Source organism: Delphinapterus leucas, chromosome 20, assembly GCF_059928025.1.
Source record: "Delphinapterus leucas isolate spDelLeu-1000000601 "Yukka" chromosome 20, BTC_Dleu_Yukka2, whole genome shotgun sequence".
Taxonomy (NCBI): Eukaryota; Metazoa; Chordata; class Mammalia; order Artiodactyla; family Monodontidae; genus Delphinapterus; species Delphinapterus leucas.
In genome coordinates this window covers 28119747-28141293 of record NC_143148.1, presented here as the reverse complement: position 1 = coordinate 28141293, position 21547 = coordinate 28119747, and the positions used below count along the sequence as shown (strand labels likewise).

The window sequence follows — 21547 nt, the reverse complement described above, 5'->3', positions numbered from 1 at the left end:
GATGAAGGGGAGAGGCCGGGAAACCCCTTCACTGGGAATTCGGCTGTGGCCCGAAGCCTTGGGGCCCAGCTCTTCGGCCCAGCCAAACCCACCAAGGACTCCGTAGGTGTTGGGAAAACTGAGGGAACGTGTTGGTAGAAACACAGGCATCAAGCCCCCCACATGTGAGTTTGCACAGCTCGCCAATCGCCGCCCCCGGGTGCGGTTCCTGCCGGCCCACGAGGTCACGACCCTGGCGCAGCCGCTGCCTCACTTCGGGCCACCCCCATTCCTTGACGTGGAGCAACCCCTAAGTGCCGGGCCCGTCAGTCCGAGTTCCCCAGCAGCTGCCCCACCTAAGGCGGGGACCCGCGACCCCCAGTAGAGCGCACACGTCTCCTGAGCAGGGCGTGGGGACGGGCTCCAGCTCTGGCAACCTCACTCGCACTCCCAGCCTTCTTTCGACCCGCTCAAAAGTGCAAATCGACCCCCACTCTCTCTCCGTTTTTATTAATTTAATTATTTCTCTGCCTCGCGGCACACGAAGCCTCACCCGTGCGCCTTGGCAGTACGGCGCCGGTGTCTGCGAACCACGGAACTTGGGCCTGAGACAATGGCCCGTAATCGATGTATTGCCGTCAACAATAAAGACCAATTCTCCTCTCCCGGCCATTCCGACCATTCCCCTCCTCCCATCCCCCCTCCTCCACCTTCCCTCTCCTCTCTCCGGGCCACAGAGGGAAAGAAAACAAACAAGAAATTAGCGGGGGACGCTGCGCACGGAGCGAGACCCCTGCCTCTACGCCTTCGAGGGCGCAAAAGAACGAAAAAAGTTATTAAAGTTTGGATCTCCCCAATTAATTCGTCTCTGTTCGCCCATTTTTAATTAAACATCGCGAAGCTGCTTTTGCGTGTGCATTTCGTTTGGTTGGTTGTTTTGGTGGTTTTTTGGGGGGGGAGGGAAAGCTTCCCCCCGCCCTTAATCTTAATCACACACAGAGCAAGTAACGAACACGTGTGAAGCTACTCCCCGAGAGCTTCCCGCGGAGCACGCGGCGCGAACAGGGAAGAGGGGTTTGCGGGATGGCCAGCTCCGCTTGGTTCCTGGCAGCACGCGGTGCTCCGTAGGCCTGGACTTTAAAGAAGCCAAGATTGTTAGAGACGGATGCGGGGCGGCTCCAAACGCGGGCATAAGCGGAGAAACGAGTGTGCAAGTGCATACGGCCGCGTTGGTGTACCTGGGAGAGCGCAGGTTGGGGTGTCTGCGAGGATCACAGTTTGCGGAGTGTGTGTGTGTGTGTGGAGGGTTTACACGTGCTCCTGCACACTTTCCCGGGTGTCTAGGGGAAGCGAGCGGCTCGCACCCCAGGAGCACGCAGATCCATCTTTGCCGAGGGATCTCTTTAAATATTCAGTGAGAAATAATGGCATTTGAAGCACCACCTATGGAAACATTATTATCTTCATTCTTCAACATCAGCCCCACTGATAGCTTCGTTTGTCTTTTTATCAAAATCTACTGTAACCAACAGGACCTGGAGAGAAAGAGCGAGGAGCAGAGGGTGTGCGCGTGTGTTAGGAGCCGAGCGAGGGCAGAAAAGAGGAAAAATAAGCGGGAGAAAAGGTGAAGAAAGGGCGAACAAGGAGAAAGAAAGGAGAAGTTATACCAAGAAAAATAAAGTCTCCAGGAGGAAAACAGAAACATTCACCCGCACACAAAAGATTTAGGTTTTTTAAAAAGAGGGGGGCGCAAAGAAGCTAGAGAGAGTCATGGGGGAGCGCAGTAGGGTCCGGAGTACCCGAAACTCTACCCGAAGATTGGTGCCCACTTCGCGCGAACCGACTGTGTTCCTCTCCAGACTCCAGGGCGCTCCCGAATTGGGGCGTCCTTATGAGCCCTCTCCTTTCCCGATCGCGAGATAGGGCAGGGATTGTGTATCTGCACCCCCCTCCTCCCCATTACTCAACCGAAGTTTAGTTTGTCCCTCGGGCGCAGGACTTCGGGAACCTTGGAGCGAGGAGACCCTGAAGCGCGAGGGGGAAGAGCTAGGCTGAGACGAGGACTGAACCTCAGGTTCGCGGGCGCCCGAGCCCAGCGGAGGGAGTGCGGGCCCCGGGATCCCCATTCCGGGCTCTGGGGCTCGGGTGGGGAGGCTGCATCGCAGCCTGGGGAGATGGAGCTGGTGCGAAAAGTTTGGGCGCCGCTGTCGGCAAGTGCCTGAGAGGTGGAGGCGAGCTTCTGCCGGGCCAGGCAGCTGCGGACAAGGACCCCCCCTCTCACTCCCGGCTCAGCTCGGTCACCTCGCCAGGAGCCTGGGGTACGGCCCCCTCCCCCAGGTCGGGGAGCCCAGGGGTCCCGGGGACTGGCCTTGCCCGGAGCCCGGCGGGGCAGGCCCGCGCCTCCCGAGGCCAGGGGAGGGTTGCAGCGTGCTGGGTAAGCGGCGGCCCCTCCCCTCCCCCCGGCTGAAGCTGAACTCGGATCCCAGGCCGGTCCCCGCTCGCCGCCCGCCCCGGGATCTGCGGCGCCACGGCCGCCGCCGCCTCCCCGCGGAGTGACGCACCCTGCAGCCAACCCGGGCTGCCGAGGGGGAGGTCCGGGAGGGGTCCTGGGCGGAGCCGGGCCGCCCCCTTATCCCACGGGCTCGGGGCCGCTTCTCCCGAAAACTTCAGCCCTAATTGTCCTGGGAATGTCCGAGGTAGAGAAAGGGAGCGAGGGAGCAAGCGAGAGGCTGGAGGATCGGGGCCCTTTGAGGAGGATCGGGGTGGCGGGAGAGCTGCCCCTCCCCCCCAAAGCCCCAAACCCGTCATGTTCCCAAACCTTTCCTTGGTCCTCTTCTCCGCGCCCCGCGAGCCCGGGATCCAGGGGATGGAGAACTCGGGGCGAAGGAGCGCCGAGCCAGGCGGCGAGCGGGAGGGAGGCCTGGCCGCGGGCGGGAGGCGGACCGGCGTGGGGCTGGCTCTTCCCCACTCGCTTATTTTTTTTTTTTAATGGGTGTGGGGGTGGGCTGCTTTCTGGTAGCTCTTAAAGAAACGAAGAAACACTCAAGAAACGGGACTTCCTACCCCCAAATCCCGCCACGGGACTCCCTCCCCCCGCGGGCCGGCGCGCCTAGCGCCGGAGTTGGGAAGTTCGCCGCGCGCCTGCAGCCCGGGTCCCCAGGCCCCGCCGCCCGGCCCCACCCCCCACCCGGGGAGGCTTAATTCCGGGGAGGGCATGCTAATTTGGGTCGGCCCAGCCCGGGACGGGGGGGCCGAGGGAGGGAGGGGGGCTCAGGCCGGGGCGCCTGGTGCGCAGAGGCGAGAAGGCAGGCCCCCGGCGGCCCGGCCGCGGAGTCCCTGGCGGTCGCGAAGAGGGTTAACCCAGTGTCGGGCGGCGCGGCGCGCAGAGCCAGCCCCGCGGCCGGCTTATTGGGCCAGCGCGCGGAGAGACAGGGGTCTGCAGCAAATCACGAACTAATTGATTAAGGCGAGCGGGTTTGAATAGCGCTGGCCCGGTGCCAATCGCCTTTCAAAGAGCCCCTCTATGATTAATCGCAATGCATTATTGATAATCATAATTATAGCAGGACACATGCGCGCTGCGCCCGGGGCCGGGGAGCCGGGGAGGGGGCGGGCGGGCCGGCGGGCGGGGGGAGCCGCCGCCGCCGCCGCCGCTCGATTTCCGTAATTTTGAGAAGATTTTTTTTTAGTAATTTTTTATTCTGCCCCAGCTGATGTTTGAGCCAGCATGTCGCGGAGGAAGCAAGCGAAGCCTCAACATTTCCAATCCGACCCCGAAGTGGCCTCGCTCCCCCGGCGAGATGGTGAGTGCTCCGGACCGCGCCGCGGACACACACACGCGCACACACGCACTCGCACTCACACTCACGCGCACTCGCACCCACGCACACGCGGCTGACCCCTGCGCCCACCGCCCGGCCGCGGCACCGCCGCCGCGTTCCGAATCGCCTTTTCGACTCCGCGATTTTTTTTTTCTTTTTAATTTTCAATTTGCCTTTGCTGGGCTTCCCCCCTTGCAACGGGGAAAGCAAACACTTCTCCCGGCAGGATCTTTCCGGAGTTGTTGGGTCCTCCTGTGGGGAGGAGAGAGGGCACGCCGGCCTTGCTTCTCCGTCCCGGCTTTTCCGGGGAGCGGAGCCCGGAACCCGCCAAGCTGCGGCAGGGGCCCGGGTGCCCGGAGGGGCGCGGGTGCGGGCAGAGGCCGTCGGCCCCTGCCTGCGCTGGGCTCCACGCGCTTCCCGGCCCGCGCCCGGGGCCCCGGCCTGGCCTCCGCCGCCCTGGCCCTGCTGCCTGAGGGAAGGAAGTTTACTTTGTGCTCTGGGCTCAACTCGGAACGTGGGGGGAGCTCCCTGCGCCGCGCTCCCCTCCCCCCAACGCTCCCACTCCTCCTGGGCCCGCACCGCGGAATGGGGTGCCTTTGGGAGTTCGGAGCTGCAAGAAGATGGGGACCTGTGTTGGGGCGCCCGTGCCTGACACACCGGGGTGGAGGCCGGAGTGGAGAGTGCTCTTTGCAGCTGGGTGCTCCCCAGACTGAGTGCCGGCAGACGGGGTAAAGTGTCGGTGTCCGGCTACCCAAGTTTATCCCAGCATCTCTTCTCCCAACACATGCATCCCCCGCGCCCCCAAGAAATCTTTAAACTCGGTTGGCTCCCGCTGAGGATCGTGGTACCCTGTACTTCCAGGAGTCGTAAGGGTCGTTTTTTCAGACCTGGGGTGCTATCTAGCCACGAGAGAATCCCCCTAAAACAGAGGCATTGGCTTCTTACGATGGAGACGACAGCTGAGGGGTCCCGAAGGGAACGAACAAGTCCAGAACAAAGTTTGTGTTAGGGAGCTAAGGCCGAGAGTGGGAGAGATCCGGGCAGGGAGTCGGGGGTACAGAGGGAGGACACCTCGAATCCTTCCTTATTCCTAAAGGTGTTTCACTTTAGGGGCCTCCGAGCTCCCAGGCCCAGGGCCAGAGGCGATGGAGCGGCGCTCGGGCTCGGTTCCCCGGGCACAATGCTCGCCCCTCGGCTGCGGAAGGACATGGGGCAACCCCCAAGCGGTCTCCGCGACTCGGAATGCCTCTCGGGATGCTCCAGTCCCGGGCGTCATTTTGGGGTGTGGAGGAGGGAACTGGACCCCGATAGGGCTCCGAAGCGTGCCCTTTGGTCGGCACCTCTGTCCCCTAAACTCTGCGGCCGCCCGGTCCCCAGGGTCCCGGGGTTCTTCCTGAGAGGCCTGCTTCTCAGCAGAGCTGGGGCGCACGGACCCGCGCAGAACCCAGGCAGAGAAGCGAAGGGACTCCCACCCTCTAAACCCCGACTGTCCTGAAAGGGGACTCCTGGCGTGGGGGGTCCCTTAAGAAATTGGGGAGAACAGAGACCGATTAAGGAACTTGTTTACAATATTTGCTCCCTCCACCCCAGTACTTTCTGGAGCTTCAAGCCTTACCCAGAGCCTCTGCGATTTCTCAGTCCGCTGAGAAGAACCCCTGATCCCCGCTTTCCACCCCAGGCGAGACCGGGTAGTCGAGGTACAGTGAGGTGAAATTACCCAAGGCCGCTGCCTCGGTATTTTTCTGGGTTTTCTCAGCTGGTCCCTTCTGCATCTCACTCCCACACCCATCTTTCCTGAAGTTTCTGGTGAGACCTTCCTCACAGTAATACTGTTAAAGTTAACAGTTTGTAGAGGACCAAACCTCATGGGAGGAGAGGCAAGAGCTTTTTAAGTCTTTTTTTTTTTTTAAATAAATGTGTACTGATTTTCTATATTTTCAAAAAAGAAAAAATAAAGGCTCGGGCTTCCCAGAGAATTGATGCTTGCTAGTTCTTTGCTTTTTTCCTGTCGCCTTCTGAATCCAGAGTTTTTAATAGTTAAGGCTTCTCATAAAGCGATAGCATAAATGGAGTTCACTACCTCTGACCATTATTATTTATTAGGACTTTTTTTTTTTGTAGTTTATTTGAGCTTTGAGGTAAGTTAGTTAAGTCACTGAATCAAGTTTCCTTTCTTTCTTTTTTCTCTTTCTTTCCTTTTTTCCTTCCTTCCTTCCTTTCTTTTTTCTTTCTTTTTTATCCCCAAAAGCTGGTTCATTGTCCTAAGAGGCAGTAAACTGTTAGGGGCACCGTAGGAAACACTCCCCTCCCAGCCCCCTTTCTCACCTCTCCCTACCCCCCTCCTTTTCTCCAGTTGTAATGGTTTTAGATTATGACTGTTTTTACATGGTTGAACAATAAGTTTAGGAGAAGCTGCCTAGAGGGTAGATTTTGTAATAGGGTTACAGGATTTAGTATGTTATAATAATATTAGTACACAGCTAATCCTCCTCCATGTCTGATTTACAGGAGGGCCTTACACACTCCAGTTCTTTTTATTTGGGAACAGTTGTGAGATACAGAGAACTGAGAGATCGTGACTTGTCTCCAAGTTACCTTTAAAAAGTCGCCACCTTTCATGCAGTATATTCAGCAAGCCATTCTTCTATCCACCCAGAAAATACACTTCAAAGAGTTGTCTGTCGGGTTCTGTTTTTTGGTTTGCGGGTTTGTTTGTTTGTTTTAATATACACAAAATTGTTAAATTTTTAGAAGATAAACCTTTCCTTGAACAATGTGGTTACTTTTTTTTCTGTCTTGAGATGGGCTTACAATATGGCAAATGAAATGTTGAACATACCAGATGAAATCTAGTCGGCGGTACCCTTAGCTGATGCTGGCACCTGCAGTTTCGTGAGCTCAGCCCAGAGTGGGACCTAGAAAAGTTTGTAGACCCCAGTTACCAGAGCCCTGAAGGAGCGACTCCCAAGGCTGGGAGCAGCCAGGCTTGCTGTGCTGTATGTCACGCCTGTGTGTGTTTAAGTGTGTGCGCGCATACAAAGAAAATCCCAGCCAGGCTCAGCAGCCTGGAGGATAACTTCATCGGAACAAGTTCAAGAAAACAAGATTATTTAGTCAGTCTTACGATGTTCATATTTTAATTCTACTTTTGGTGCACCTATAAAACCCTAAAATAAACTGGGGGATTTTTCTGTTTCCTATGAAACCAAGATTTTAGCACCTTACTTGTCTCTTAAATGATATTCAACAAGTCTCGAATTACTTGTAGAAAGATGACTGCCATTGGGAAGATTATTTACTGAGATAAATAATTCTGAGGAACGGGCACATTAGAATCTAATGATTTTATATGTGGGTTCTTTATACTAGAGATTTGGATTTCAGGGTGTGTGTGTGTGTGTGTGTGTGTGTTGGGTTTTTCTTCTTTGGGTAGTGTTTTTAAGATTCCTGGAACTACATGGATGGCCCACTCAGATTCTATTCATCTATTAAGAAAGGATTTCGGTGCCCAGCTTTTTCAAGGAAAAGATCATATTGGAAGAAAGATAAAAGCATCATGAACTGGAGATAACACCCTGCCTCTCATATAAAGTATCATAAAAATTCCTCTTATTTATATTAATAATGAAATTCTATTATTTACCAAAGTAATTTACTCATTGTGAGCATCTTAATGGCAACACATTGATTTCTGGGCCCAAAGGTTAGAGAGAACTGTAATTAATTGCTTTTTTTGAAAAACGGACACCTGCACGATAAGGCAGTTGGAAAGTACTCATGTTTAATCAGGCCTATTTTAAGTTTGTGGCATAATGGAAGATTCTGGTTGAGAAAATGCAAACTGTTTGGGGGGGGATTTGCTGCAGGCTGTACACACTTCCAAAAATGTGACAAACACACAAACAAGCGAAGGGTGGATGGACACGAGAAAGCATGTGTTAAAGTGGATTTGTGATACCGAATGTTTTGTGATTTATTTTACATCCAGGTTCACCTATGGTTTATAGGCACGAGTGCCAATTTATAGGTTATTCTTTGGGGGCTTTATTTCATTTCTTTCTACTTTCGCAGGTAGCAAGGTGCCTTGACCCACAGTCCTTTAGAAAGCAGAAACCCAAATTTTTAATGCAGAGATCTTACCGAAAAGCTGGGGGAGACTTAGACCAGCAGTTCAGTTTTTTTTGAAATTGGCAAAAGCCAAGCTCAGTGGAGTAACCAGAACTAATTCCTTCTGTAGACTTAATTCGGTTTTTCTAAGGTACCGCCTGATACAGCTAGCCCAGTCTTCCCAAGTATTCTTAGATTACCAAAACGGCAGTCATTGAGCAGTTGAACGAAGGAGATGGTAAATTATCCCAAGAACCAGCACCCCTCCCCCTCCAAAAGAAAAAAAGTCGGTGTGCCAGGCTTTAGAAAACCTAGATGTGTCGAGCTGTTTTAACCTTTGCTAGCCTCCTCCCATGCAGAGGTGACAAGGTCCAGATCATAATATGTCCTTCAGAATCTTCCCAGTGACCCCCAAATTGAGTCTCGCTAGTCACTTAGCAGGAAGTTCGAAGTTTATTTTAGTTTCACCTTATCAGCTTGGCTTCTTTTCCTAACCTTATTCCCCTGTCACCCTCAGATGCCAGACCCCCAAAGGGGAAGATTGACAGGTAGTTCCCATAGCTCAGTTTTACCCTCAAACAACAGGGATTTAGTTTCTTGTGCCTTTGCCAATGTTTATGTAGTCAAAGTTTAGATCTCGCCTTAAGCAGTCTCTTTTACGCGTCACTGGAAGAGGAAAGCCACAAAGAAGTTTTTGAACAAACCCTTGCAACTGGAACCCCATCTAGTGTTCAGTTTGATTCATCCAAGGGGAAGACATTTTCCCCTTTCATTTATTGTGTACATTAGGTGGGCTGGTATCACGATTTTCAAAGGACTGTCTTGTCCGTGTTGTTATTTTTTCAGAGATTTTCCCTTGTATTCTTCCCCTCAAGAATACGCTAATCCCAGTCAGAACAGTGAGGGGACTTGAAGGGGGCCAGTAAAATGTGTCATGTGGTTGCATATCCCATAGAGGAAACTTAAGACATTACAGAAAATATGCAGAGCATATGTGGCGGTGTTGAAAATTGCTTTGGAATCTTAAGCTGGTTATTCGGATGCAGGTTTTTCCCAGGTCTGTGAAAGAAAAAGAAAACGAGAAAAGACCAATCAATCAAAAATGTTTGTGATAGCCTTTCGAAATTGGTCTACAAAAAGGAACAGCCAGTTAAAGTGATAGGTTCCAAAATCACAGTCTTGTGAGACTTTATTAAAAATGTTAATGTGAGCTGAAGGTAATGGGAAGTAAAGTGAAGGGTCTTTCCGGGGAGCTCCAAAAAGGAAAACTCAACATGGTACAGTAGGGCTGTTGTGTTGTTTTGTTTTGTTTTGTTTTCCTGGCTGGCTAAACCTTTCAGTGTGGGGCATAGTTGTATTTTTGTTTTCTCAGCAGACGGATACACTGGAACACTTCAATTTTCTGTCTCCTATTCTGCAATGTTTAGTTCAGATGATGAAAACTGACACATTTGAAATGGGCATCAAGAACCTAAACGGTACAATGAGAGCTAAAACATCTGGGATTTTCATATACATTGGCTGGAGCTATAAGATCACCTCCTCTCCTGACCCAGAGCGGGGAAAAGAAACCCAGAAAATTCCAAATATCTTTTTGTGTGTACATACTTAGAAAACCACTACTTCTTAAATTTTTCTATATGACCACGATTACAAAATTAATTTGTATGCAAAATCCATAGGAGAGGAACTGGAATATTGTTTTCACCATAGTACAGGGAACAAGGCAACTGTATTTACTATAAGGGGGTCACCAGTTGCAATCCTGTGTAACAGATTATTGAGAGAGATGCAAGATAGCAAATGGTCAGAAAAATGAAATAGAACGTGTGTGTGTGTGTGTGTGTGTGTGTGTGTATCTTATCACAACTTAAAATATTTCCTTTGGTAGTTAAAGATTCAAGCTAGTCTTCAGGTTTCGTCTTTTTTTTTTTTTATAAAGCTGTTTCATTGGAATTCTGTTCAGAAGGCAGATAGATTTAAAGTTAAGAACTATGATAGTGTAGCGACACCTGCTTTTGAAATAAATCAAAATAGATATCAGGATTTTCTTTTTTTTGGTGTTCATAAACATCAGGAAATTAAATTAGTTGACTCTACAGTGAGATCAAATGTCAGCTTATTAAAATGTGAAAATCTAAGCTAAAATATAGGCAGCTTTTTTTAAACACAGTCTCTTTCTTAGAAGAAGGCAGGCACTTATCTTTAAATGTCTATATTTTCCATCCAGTTAGCACAACCCTAAATGTAAAAGTGTTCAGGTCGAGAAACTTGAAAATTCTCAAGTGAGTCTTGAAACAGCACAAATGCAGAATTGGAGCACAGGAAAGCAATAATCAGCTAAATCCTGTAAAGTAACCTTTTTTATTTTCTCTCTATCTTATGAGAATATCAGATGTTTGCAAGTTATAAAGAATTAAAAATGCCCTTTAATCGTGAGCACAGATGTGCTAAATATTTGAAGCAACTGTATTGTAATGTGTACAATTGACGAAGTCAGTTTTCTGATTTCCCTTGCTAGTTATTTAGTTCTGAATCTGTCATTATTTGTCTAAGCCCAGCTGACCAAGCAAAACTGTGTTTTAAAGTGGCTTTATGTTTTGATAAATGTGAGCTGGTTGAAAAGTATTTTCCACTGAATGCAGAGCTTACTAGAACATGCTGACATAATAGTTTTAATGCATTTTGTTGAAAATGTGTGAACAAACAGAATAGCTTTTGTTCCTTCATAATTGGCTGTAAAAGTAGATGGAAACATAACCATTACATATGGAAATGTGCAAAGAGAAAGAAATAACATTTCGGTTGAATATATTAGGAATTGCATTTCCTAGTTTAAAATAAGCATCTGAAATGGATGCATCATTTAAAATTGGTTGTCAAAATAAGAAACTTTAAACAGAATTTTTGTCACATTATTTTCATCCCAAGTTAAGCAACATAACTTTAGCGTGTTTTGTTTACATTATTTTAAAGCAGGGAGAGAGACAGAAAGGGCTTAAAACAGCACCTTGAATGTGCAGAGGAATCCTGTGCCAATTAGGATGATTAAACGTTAAATTAAAACTGAATCATTATTGGTATTTTCTGCTCCAACCAAGATTTGTTTGGTATTGTTAATGCATTTTGCACTATACCCTTGCGGAGATTAAAAGATGGGTATTAGGGAAGCTAGCTTGTTAAGTATAACTTAGCTACTCAAACAACCCCCCCAGTGAATAAAGTGCGCATACATTTGGCATACTTTACCAGGGCTGCTAATCAACTGTGGTATCACTCAAGGTAAACAGAGTTAAGGAATTTTCAGAAGTTAGTATTTGGGTATTAATTATATTTTCTGGAATGCAAAACTGCTCAAGCTTTTCTTTTCTGTTTCTTTTTTTTTTTTTTTTTTTTGATGTTTACTACAAAGAGGCAAATGGCAGGCTCTTTTGAGTCAACTCTAAGTTTACTGAAAAAGCAGCATTTTGATTTTGCGTTTATTCATATTTGCAATTAGTTTTTTTTTTTTTCCCCCTGCAAGTTTTCTGGGAGATTCAATTTGGAAGTCATGGAAACTAACTATTATCTGATTCAGTTCTGCAGAAAAGCACACAGGGAGGTAATCCTTGAATTAAACAGTTTTTTTTTTTTTTTTTTTTTCACAGCCTTCGGAGATGACCACACACCATTTGTACAACAGAAGTTGGTGTTCCCCATGCTGGGCAAACAATGGGACGCCATCCTGTCTTTGAATAGGATGTTAGCTTGGAGTTGGAGATTTTTATGTTTAAAATGGATCTTAGTGAGAAGAAATCTGAGCAACCAGTGGAAACAAACATGAAATAAAGGGATTTTATAATGAAAGGTTCAGGACAATCTGTTAAACAATTGATAACAGTTAAGAGCAAACTGTTTTGAAAGGCATTCAGACAAGGAGAATTGCAAAGCATTTCCAAACTGGAAACCAAGAATTATTCTTCACTTCCCCTTAGCTGCACATCTTTCTTTAAGTTGATGTTTAATCAGAAATGTAAATCCTGTACCAGTCTTTATACATAGAGCACTTTTGTTGAAATATTTAGAGGCGTAATGTTGCCATTCGGAGCATAGTGGCATATATTCCTTGATTAGCGGGGTGGTAGCTACAGTTGCATTCTTTAATTTTAAAAATAAACATGCCACAGGGTGATATATAGGTGCCGGGCAGGCCTTGTAATGGATTATGATCATTGTGTTTCTCTCGTGTGTGTGTGTGTGTGTGTGTGTGTGTGTGTGTGTGTGTGGCGCACGTTGCCTTCTCTTGTGTTCAGCTGAGTCTTGAGCGGTCTGGAGGATTTCTTACTGATGTGGCTAAAGTGTGCTTGTCACGGATCAGACGTAGCTCAGGTTCTAGGTAGGGGCTGGAGGTGATTTTCAAGTTGTCAGTCTTCAGCTTGGTGATATGCATTTTTTTCCCCCTTGTCAACCACTGATTGGAACCTGAATGACTACAAATTAGTTTAGTGACAGAACAAACTGTCACAGATATCTTTGAATCAGTTGAAAATGAACAAGGTTGACAGAAACTCAAGAGCCTAATAAGTCCTCAGGATGGTGGCTGGACCGTCTCTGGATGAGTAGACAATAACGTGTATAAAATATTGGAAATCAATATTTTGCTATGGAATTTCATTATGCACCAATGCCTGCAGTTCGCAGTATTTTATATCTTGATGGATTACCTGAAGGTCCTGGCTCTCGGAGATACCAGATTGATAGGAAGTCCTCCAACAGCCTAAAAATTTAATCATGATTGTTCTTAGGGAATATTGATTGTTTTTCAGGGGCCACAGTTTTGAGTTTCCCAGGGAGAGAAGAGTTGATCAACCCCTTTCTCTTTTTTTGAAGTCATGGATGTCTGGGTGTCCTGGCTCACTCGCTAACCCTGCTCCTTTTGACATTTGCAGGAGACACAGAGAAGGGTCAACCCAACCGCACCACTAAGAGCAAGGATGCCCACGTCTGCGGCCGGTGCTGCGCCGAGTTCTTTGAATTGTCAGATCTTCTGCTCCACAAGAAGAACTGTACTAAAAACCAACTAGTTTTAATTGTAAATGAAAGTCCAGCGTCCCCACCTGAAACCTTCTCCCCCAGCCCCACTCCGGATCATCCCGAGGAACAGATGAACGACACGGCTAACAAGACAGAGCAAGGAGACTGCAGTGACCTGGCGGAACCCCACGGACCGGACGGGGAAGAGTCCATGGAGGTGGAGGCCCCAGCGGCCAACAAAGGCGCCAGTGGCCCCCTGAGCAGCGGTGGCGACGGCAGTGCCCCCCAAAGCTGCAGCAGCGGCAGCTCCTGCCCAGGTACCTCAGCGATCACAACCTCTCTACCTCAACTCGGGGACCTGACAACACTGGGCAACTTCTCCGTGATCAACAGCAACGTCATCATCGAGAACCTCCAGAGCACCAAGGTGGCGGTGGCCCAGTTCTCCCAGGAAGCGAGGTGCAGTGGGGCCTCCGGAGGCAAGCTGGCCGTCCCGGCCCTGATGGAGCAGCTCTTGGCTCTACAGCAGCAGCAGATCCATCAGTTGCAATTGATCGAGCAGATTCGCCACCAAATATTGCTGTTGGCTTCTCGGAACACAGACCTGCCGACGTCTTCTAGTCCTTCTCCAGGTACTGTACGGACGCCTGCCAACCCCTTGTCCACACTCAGCTCCCATTTATCTCAGCAGCTGGCGGCAGCAGCTGGGTTAGCACAGAGCCTCGCTAGCCAATCTGCCAGCATCAGCGGTGTGAAACAGCTCCCCCCCATCCAGCTACCTCAGAGCAGTTCTGGCAACACCATCGGTCCACCCCGCAGCGGCTCTTCCCCCAGCGTTCACATATCGGCGGCGGCACTTCCCACCCCCTCCTCGGAAAAAGCGGCTTCGAGCGCGGGTGCCTCCCATGCCCATGCCGGCAACCCCGCAGTCTCGGCATCTTCCTCACCAGCTTTTGCAATAAGCAGCCTATTGAGTCCTGCATCTAATCCACTTCTACCTCAGCCGGCCCCTGCTAACTCGGTTTTCCCCAGCCCTTTGCCCAACATCGGAACGACGGCAGAGGATTTAAACTCCTTGTCTGCCTTGGCCCAGCAAAGAAAAAGCAAGCCACCAAATGTCACTGCCTTCGAAGCAAAAAGCGCTTCGGACGAGGCCTTCTTCAAACACAAGTGCAGGTTCTGTGCGAAGGTCTTCGGAAGCGACAGTGCCTTGCAGATCCACCTCCGTTCCCACACCGGAGAGAGGCCGTTCAAGTGCAACATCTGCGGGAACAGGTTCTCCACCAAGGGGAACCTCAAAGTCCACTTTCAGCGCCACAAAGAGAAATACCCTCATATCCAGATGAACCCCTATCCCGTGCCTGAGCATTTGGACAACATCCCGACCAGTACCGGCATCCCCTACGGCATGTCCATTCCTCCAGAAAAGCCGGTCACCAGCTGGCTAGACACCAAACCGATCCTGCCCACTCTGACCACTTCAGTCGGCCTGCCGTTGCCCCCGACCCTCCCAAGCCTCACCCCCTTCATCAAGACCGAAGAGCCAGCCCCCATCCCCATCAGCCATTCTGCTGCCAGCCCCCCGGGCTCCGTCAAAAGTGACTCCGGGGCTCCCGAGCCGGCCTCGAGAAACCCGGGTGGGCTCCCAGAGGAAGCGGAAGGTTCCACTGGGCCCCCCTCCAGTGGCAAAAGCGAAGAGAGCGGCGTGGTCCCCAGCTCAGCCCCAACCGTGAGCACTGGCGTGCTGAGCTCCCTAGCATCCGACGTTGGCCCAGGCAGTGCCTCGACTTTCACCAACCCTCTGTTGCCGCTCATGTCCGAGCAGTTCAAGTCGAAGTTTCCTTTTGGGGGACTCTTGGACTCAGCCCAGGCCTCAGAGACATCCAAGCTTCAGCAGCTGGTCGAAAACATTGACAAGAAGGCCACTGACCCCAATGAGTGTGTCATCTGCCATCGGGTCCTCAGTTGTCAGAGCGCCTTGAAGATGCACTACCGCACCCACACCGGGGAGAGGCCCTTTAAGTGTAAGATCTGTGGCCGGGCCTTCACCACGAAAGGGAACCTGAAAACCCATTACAGCGTCCATCGTGCTATGCCCCCGCTCAGAGTCCAGCATTCCTGCCCCATCTGCCAGAAGAAGTTCACGAACGCCGTTGTCCTACAGCAGCACATCCGAATGCACATGGGGGGCCAGATTCCCAACACCCCGGTCCCTGACAGCTACCCCGAGTCCATGGAGTCTGACACGGGCTCCTTTGATGAGAAAAATTTTGATGACCTAGACAACTTCTCCGATGAAAACATGGAAGACTGTCCTGAGGGCAGCATCCCGGACACGCCCAAGTCCGCGGATGCGTCCCAAGACAGCCTGTCTTCCTCGCCTTTGCCTCTAGAGATGTCGAGCATCGCTGCTTTGGAAAATCAGATGAAGATGATCAATGCGGGCCTGGCAGAGCAGCTGCAGGCCAGCCTGAAGTCAGTGGAGAACGGGTCAGTCGAGGGGGACGTCCTGACCAACGATTCGTCCTCGGTGGGTGGTGACATGGAGAGCCAAAGTGCTGGCAGCCCGGCCATCTCAGAGTCTACCTCCTCCATGCAGGCTCTGTCCCCATCCAACAGCACCCAGGAATTCCACAAGTCACCCAGCGCCGAGGAGAAGCCACAGAGAGCAGGGGCAAGCGACTTTGCCAACGGTTTGTCTCCCACCCCAGTGAACGGTGGGGCTTTGGATTTGACATCTAGTCACACAGAGAAAATCATCAAAGAAGATTCTTTGGGGATCCTCTTCCCGTTCAGAGACCGGGGTAAATTTAAAAACACTGCTTGCGACATTTGTGGCAAAACCTTTGCTTGTCAGAGTGCCTTGGACATTCACTACAGAAGTCATACCAAAGAGAGACCATTTATTTGCACAGTCTGCAATCGTGGCTTTTCCACCAAGGGTAATTTGAAGCAACACATGTTGACACATCAGATGCGAGATCTACCATCACAGCTCTTTGAGCCCAGTTCCAACCTTGGCCCCAATCAGAACTCGGCGGTGATTCCCGCCAACTCGTTGGCGTCTCTCATCAAGACAGAGGTCAACGGCTTCGTGCATGTGACTCCTCAGGACAGTAAGGACACCCCCACCAGTCACGTCCCTTCTGGGCCTCTGTCATCGTCCGCCACGTCCCCAGTTCTGCTCCCAGCTCTGCCCAGGAGGACCCCCAAACAGCACTACTGCAACACATGTGGCAAGACGTTCTCCTCGTCGAGCGCCCTGCAGATTCACGAGAGAACTCACACTGGAGAGAAACCCTTTGCTTGCACTATTTGTGGAAGAGCTTTTACAACAAAAGGCAATCTTAAGGTACCTCCCTCCACCTGTACCTCACCCAGACCCACCCTAGCCACCCTCTTTCTCTCCTGGCCGTTGACTGTTTGTAAGGTACGTTCCCAGAGCCTTCAGTCCAGATAGTCAGGGAGAGAGTTCTCGAAAGGGAACCTGTTGCACGTGACTGATCTGGAGAAATGTGGGTGCCCGTGCGGGTCGGGATCGCGGCAGGGACTAGGGCAGGCTGCAGCTTGCTGAAGGTCACAGTGCGTTGAATAATTTGGTACCTAAGCGAAGCGGCGGCCCAGTCCTGTTGACTCGCTAAGTGCACCAAATGAATTGCTTTACCTACCAAGTCAGACAGCCCAGCGTTGCCATGGGGTATTGATTAAAGACCTCCATGTGGCCTGCGTGCTGCCCGTATCACTTAATAATTACAGTTTTCCTCAGCGTTGGCATCTATTTTTTCATAACTCTGCAGTCCAGCGTGGTTTGTCTTTCTAAAAACAGTAACGTCACCACTCTGCTAATGGGTATTATGATAATTGATCATACAACATTTCCTACTGATACGTGTTGGAAAGAAAGCAAATATGCTTAAGTTCTAGAGCAACAGTTGAACACTCTTACTGTGTACATTTTTCTGTTGACAGAGTATTTCTCTAGAGATTGCGGCCAGTAATGTGAAATGAATAATTACTTTCTGGCTTTTTCTCTCCACGCACAGGCCCTCCAATGGGCAATCAGTGAGGGGCACTTTCTTCCCATCTGAAAAGGACATTTATAGGGTAAAAGGTGTCAGATGCAATACTTACCATGGCAATGAGAGTGGACGTAACAATTCTCCCCCTGAAAGGAGCTATCTGTGACTGACTGGCTTGCTTGAGGCCATTATAAGCTAAATACAGGTAATAAAAGAGGAGTAAGTAAGGCATCCTTGCCCGGGCAGAGGAAAGGCGGCCCAGGGCTACAGAGAGCAGACACCTTATTACCAGCAGACTGGAGTGGACAGCTCTTGTTACCCTTCCCACTGTCGGGCAGGTAATAAGAATAGACATTGCGGCCACTTGCCCTGTCGAGTGTTGGGATATGAGTTGAGACAGATTCAACTATTCAGCTTCTCCCTTCTTCTCTCTCCCGTTTTTTTCTCCCTCCTCTCCTCTCTTCCCTCATCCCAGGTACACATGGGCACTCACATGTGGAACAGCGCCCCTGCCCGCCGGGGTCGCCGGCTCTCCGTGGACGGCCCCATGACATTCCTAGGAGGCAATCCCGTCAAGTTCCCAGAAATGTTCCAGAAGGATTTGGCGGCCAGGTCAGGAAGTGGGGATCCTTCCAGTTTCTGGAATCAGTATGCAGCAGCGCTCTCCAATGGGCTGGCGATGAAGGCCAACGAGATCTCGGTCATTCAGAACGGCGGCATCCCTCCAATTCCTGGAAGCCTGGGCAGCGGGAGCAGCTCACCTATTAGTGGGCTGACGGGAAACCTGGAGAAGCTCCAGAACTCAGAGCCCAGTGCGCCCCTGGCTGGCCTGGAGAAGATGGCAAGCAGCGAGAATGGAACCAACTTCCGTTTCACCCGCTTCGTGGAAGACAGCAAAGAGATCGTCACAAGTTAAATCCACTCTGGCTGGAGAAAGAGCATCCCCGTTCAGAATGAGACCCATGGTTGCCTCCTACTCCTTGCCCCGTGCCCCCCACCTTCTGGTCCCCCCAGATCTCTGAACTGCAACATTCTGAAGACATTCTTTTGTACCTTGTTCAACTTCTAGAGTTCTAAGAAAGCTTATTTATTAGTGATATAATCTGGCTTTGCAAACAGGATGCAAGCGTTAACTTTGGTCTTCTGTATTTTTGGACTAAATACTAATTGACTAGAGTCCTGTAAACTTGCTGTAACATTTATGGCAATTGCAAGTTGCCCTGCTAGGCGGTCTTAATCTGGCATTAACTTATTTTCTATATCCAGTTTCATATGAATCTGGTGTTGATGAAATGCCTCAGTGATGCATTAGATCTCTAATAAAATCTGTATATAAATGTACACTTTGATCCTGCTGGAAAATTTTATCAGCAAACACATTGTCTAATCTTTCGAAACAAATTTAAGGAAAGGACTGAAAGTACAGACTGAACTGTGTGGCTCTTTGAAAGGTTTGGGTTTTTTTGATTTTTGTTCTAAAATTCAATCTGCTTTTTTTTTTTTTTTTTTGTAGATTTAACCCTTTCCGTTTTGAACTGCTATTTGTATCGTGCTTTTTACTTGAGTCGTCCTCAATGTTAATAAGTTTCTGTACAGTGATAAGCACGCAGAATTCTCTAGAGAAAATACAAGTGTTGTTTTGGTAGTTGAAACTAAGACGTAACATTTTGCCTTGTAGGTATATTCACAATAGAAAATGTGTGCTGGAATTTCACAATGCTGCTAAGTATAGCATCTTGAACAACCTTCAGTGGAGAAAATGTAGATGCTCTTGTATATACAATAACAAATATCACTTTCATTAAAATGTACATATGTTCCTTACAAGAGCAAATGCTTCTTCTTGATCAAGAGAGCAGGTATAGTGTTTGTTTATTTTGTATTAGGTTATGGAAGAAAAAACTTGGACTGTTACATGCACTTTCTTGGAAAGTTGAAAGGAAAGGGGGGGGTCCAATTTCTTTAACATTTAATACTTACTAACAACAGAGATACTGTAATTTTACTCAAGTAATCAAATACATTTTTTTTTTGCAACAGATAAAACAAAATACTGTGTCTGTGTTTTTAGAGTGCATTTCTATTTAGCTAGGGCCCCGAAATGTATTTTAACATTTCCCCAGGCATCAGTAAATTGAGTGTGTATCTCTCTGTAAATAAGGAATTGTAAAAGGACAGAAACAGGTTTGCATGGGCATGTGTTTTCTTTTTCTTTTTTCCTTTCTTTTTTTAATTTGGAGGATCTAGATATTCTCCCAGTATCAACTGCTTGTTGGCCACTCCTCTTACAACCCCCCTGCCCCCAAGCAAAAGGAAAAAATGATATGAAATTAAAAGTTGGTATAGGAGGTTCCATCCGGCCAGGTAAGTTTCCTTAAGCAAGATATTTGTGCCCATGGAGACCTCGGCTTTATTTCAACTGTTCCATTTTCACTTCCCTTGATTCAGTCGTTTTCCAGGTGGCTGAGAGAAGCATTGCTGGAGAATTCCCGGGGCAGCGGGGGTTATATAATCTGACTCTGAAACTGGGCCTCAACCCAAGAGGTCAACTTGGTTTTAGGCATTTAAACACACACGCATATTTGAAAGAAAAAGCCCATTGCAAAGGATAAGTGCTGTCGAGTTGAATATTGCATCATCAGAATTCAATCTGATTCCTCCTCTCTCCCTTTTGTTCTAGGGGAAACATGTTTTCCTCCAGAGCACTATTTTGGGGTCAGCAAACGGACGGGGTGAAAGTTGGTGTCTAAGAGGGGTCGGCGAAATTTTTCTTCCAGAGAGGCGGTGAACCGCCGGCAGCCGGTGGTCCTGCGCCCAGGTAAGGGAGAAGCGTCGGGGCCACCTTCCAGTAGAGTTTCCATCGGGGCGCAGGCCACTCCATGGCCACTCAGGACGCGCCTCCCCAGGCTGGGTGGTCTGGGGGCCCAGGCGGGGCGTGCCGAAAGGTGGACGCTGACCCCAGGCCGGGACCTTATGGGGACACGGGCGCCCCCAAACCTTGAGAGGGCAGCGGCTGGACTGTGCGCCCTGCACAGAATCACCCAGACGTTTCAGCACGTTAGCGAGGTTCCTCGATTGCGCCTCTCCAGCCTCAGCCACGCCGCCCCCAGAGAGACCCCTCTGTTCAAGTGTGGGGACAAGGCGAGAAGGCGGATTTCTGGCAACTCTTGTTATACGCGGGCCGGAGGGGGGACGTTTTCGCTGCGAAGGAGTCGTCCAACCCCTTCCCAGGGCTGGGCACGACGACGACGACGACGACGGTGTGCCGGGCCTTCGTGGTTCTAGGCTCGGGGCGCTTCTCCCTGGGGACCCGCGGGGCATCCGAGGGCTGCGGGCCACCGAGAGGGACGGTCTCGCACACGCCCCTCCGCAACCCCGCTCCCCGACTCCCTCGCCCAACGCTCGCTTCTCCAAAGGGGCCCCGTCGGCCGAGCCCCGACGCCAGTTCGCGAGCACACGCCCAGCGGAGGGACCCAGCTCGCCCGGCCCCCTCCCTCCCTTGGCCGCGGCGCGGTCCCCACCCCCGCCCCCATCCCGGGGCTCCCACCCGCGGCGGGTGCGGGGGTCACGGCCCTAAGCCACCCCGGCTGCGCGTCCATTTCCGCCAGCCAGGCAGGCGGGCGGGGCAGGGAGCGGGCGATTTTTTCTTTTCCCTCTAACCACCAACCTCCTCCCTTCTAGCGTTTTCTGATGAGTTAAGGGGAGCAAACGCGCCTTTTCGTTTGGACAGACTTTCCGAGGCGACCGAAGCCCTTAGGAGAAGGTCGGAGCCTCGGGGTCTCCGTCTGGGTCTCTCTCACCTCCCTTGCCTCTCCTCTTTGGTCCCTGCCTATCCATCCATCGATCGACTGTCTTTCTAATCTATTGATCATTACCTGCCCATTCCCCTTTCCATTCATTTCCAAAACAAGAAATCGCCCCCAGCCCGCTGCTTCCTCTGTCAGTGTGAGAAATACACTCAGCCTTTCGGTTCAGCCCGGCGGAAGAGAAATGGATTTATATTTATAAAGCAACAGGGTTTATTTTAAGGCAGATGTGAACGCACCGCCCCACCCCCTCCCGCCAAGCCTCGCCTCGCCTCGCCTCACTTTTTCGCCTTTCTTTTCCCCCTTCTGAAACTTGACGTGTGTCTTGGAATCGCCGAGAACCAAATTTCCTGGGTTGTTGCTGCCCGGAATGATGACAGCCAAATTCACAACATTTCTAAACTAAAAATATTCATTTTGGTGACATTTTAAAAAATATGACTTGTAAAAAGAAAGCAGAAAAGTACAGCGAATAATATAACCAGCCCTCTTGTGCCCATCCCTCAAAATTTACAAACGTTAGCAACCTGGTGGGGGGGTCCCGCATTTTTTAGTAACTATGATTCTTCTTTTTCTCGCTCAACTGTGTTGCTGTTATCCTTTCACCTTCTTCTTGTCCCTTCTCTTCCCGTCTTTCCTTCCCTACATTCTTTTGTGTTTTTTCTTGTCTCCGCCTTCATCTTCGCTGCCCCTCACCCCCAGCCTCATCCCCCCGTCTCCATACACACACACACACACACACACACACACACACACACACAGGGGCTTCCCTCTTTCTGGAAAACAGACCTGGAAGAGCAGT

General features: G+C 50.1%; 1 protein-coding gene across 1 annotated transcript; it reads left to right on the top strand.

Annotated features, from left to right (window-relative positions):
- The first annotated feature begins 3562 nt into the window (after positions 1–3562).
- On the top strand, positions 3563–17942 carry SALL1 (spalt like transcription factor 1). Its single transcript, XM_030761539.2, has 3 exons — positions 3563–3782; positions 12836–16272; positions 17415–17942. The coding sequence occupies exons 1-3, from the start codon at positions 3707–3709 to the stop codon at positions 17853–17855; spliced, it is 3954 nt and encodes a 1317-aa protein (XP_030617399.1). The 5' UTR covers positions 3563–3706; the 3' UTR covers positions 17856–17942.
- The last annotated feature ends 3605 nt before the right edge of the window (positions 17943–21547 follow it).

Excerpts from the sequence above, each read along its gene's own strand:
- SALL1 (XM_030761539.2), top strand. The coding sequence starts at position 3,707 with ATGTCGCGGAGGAAGCAAGCGAAGCCTCAACATTTCCAATCCGACCCC. Across the intron at positions 3,783-12,835 it reads CTCGCTCCCCCGGCGAGATG|GAGACACAGAGAAGGGTCAA; the intron begins GTGAGTGCTCCG and ends TGACATTTGCAG. Across the intron at positions 16,273-17,414 it reads CAACAAAAGGCAATCTTAAG|GTACACATGGGCACTCACAT; the intron begins GTACCTCCCTCC and ends CCCTCATCCCAG.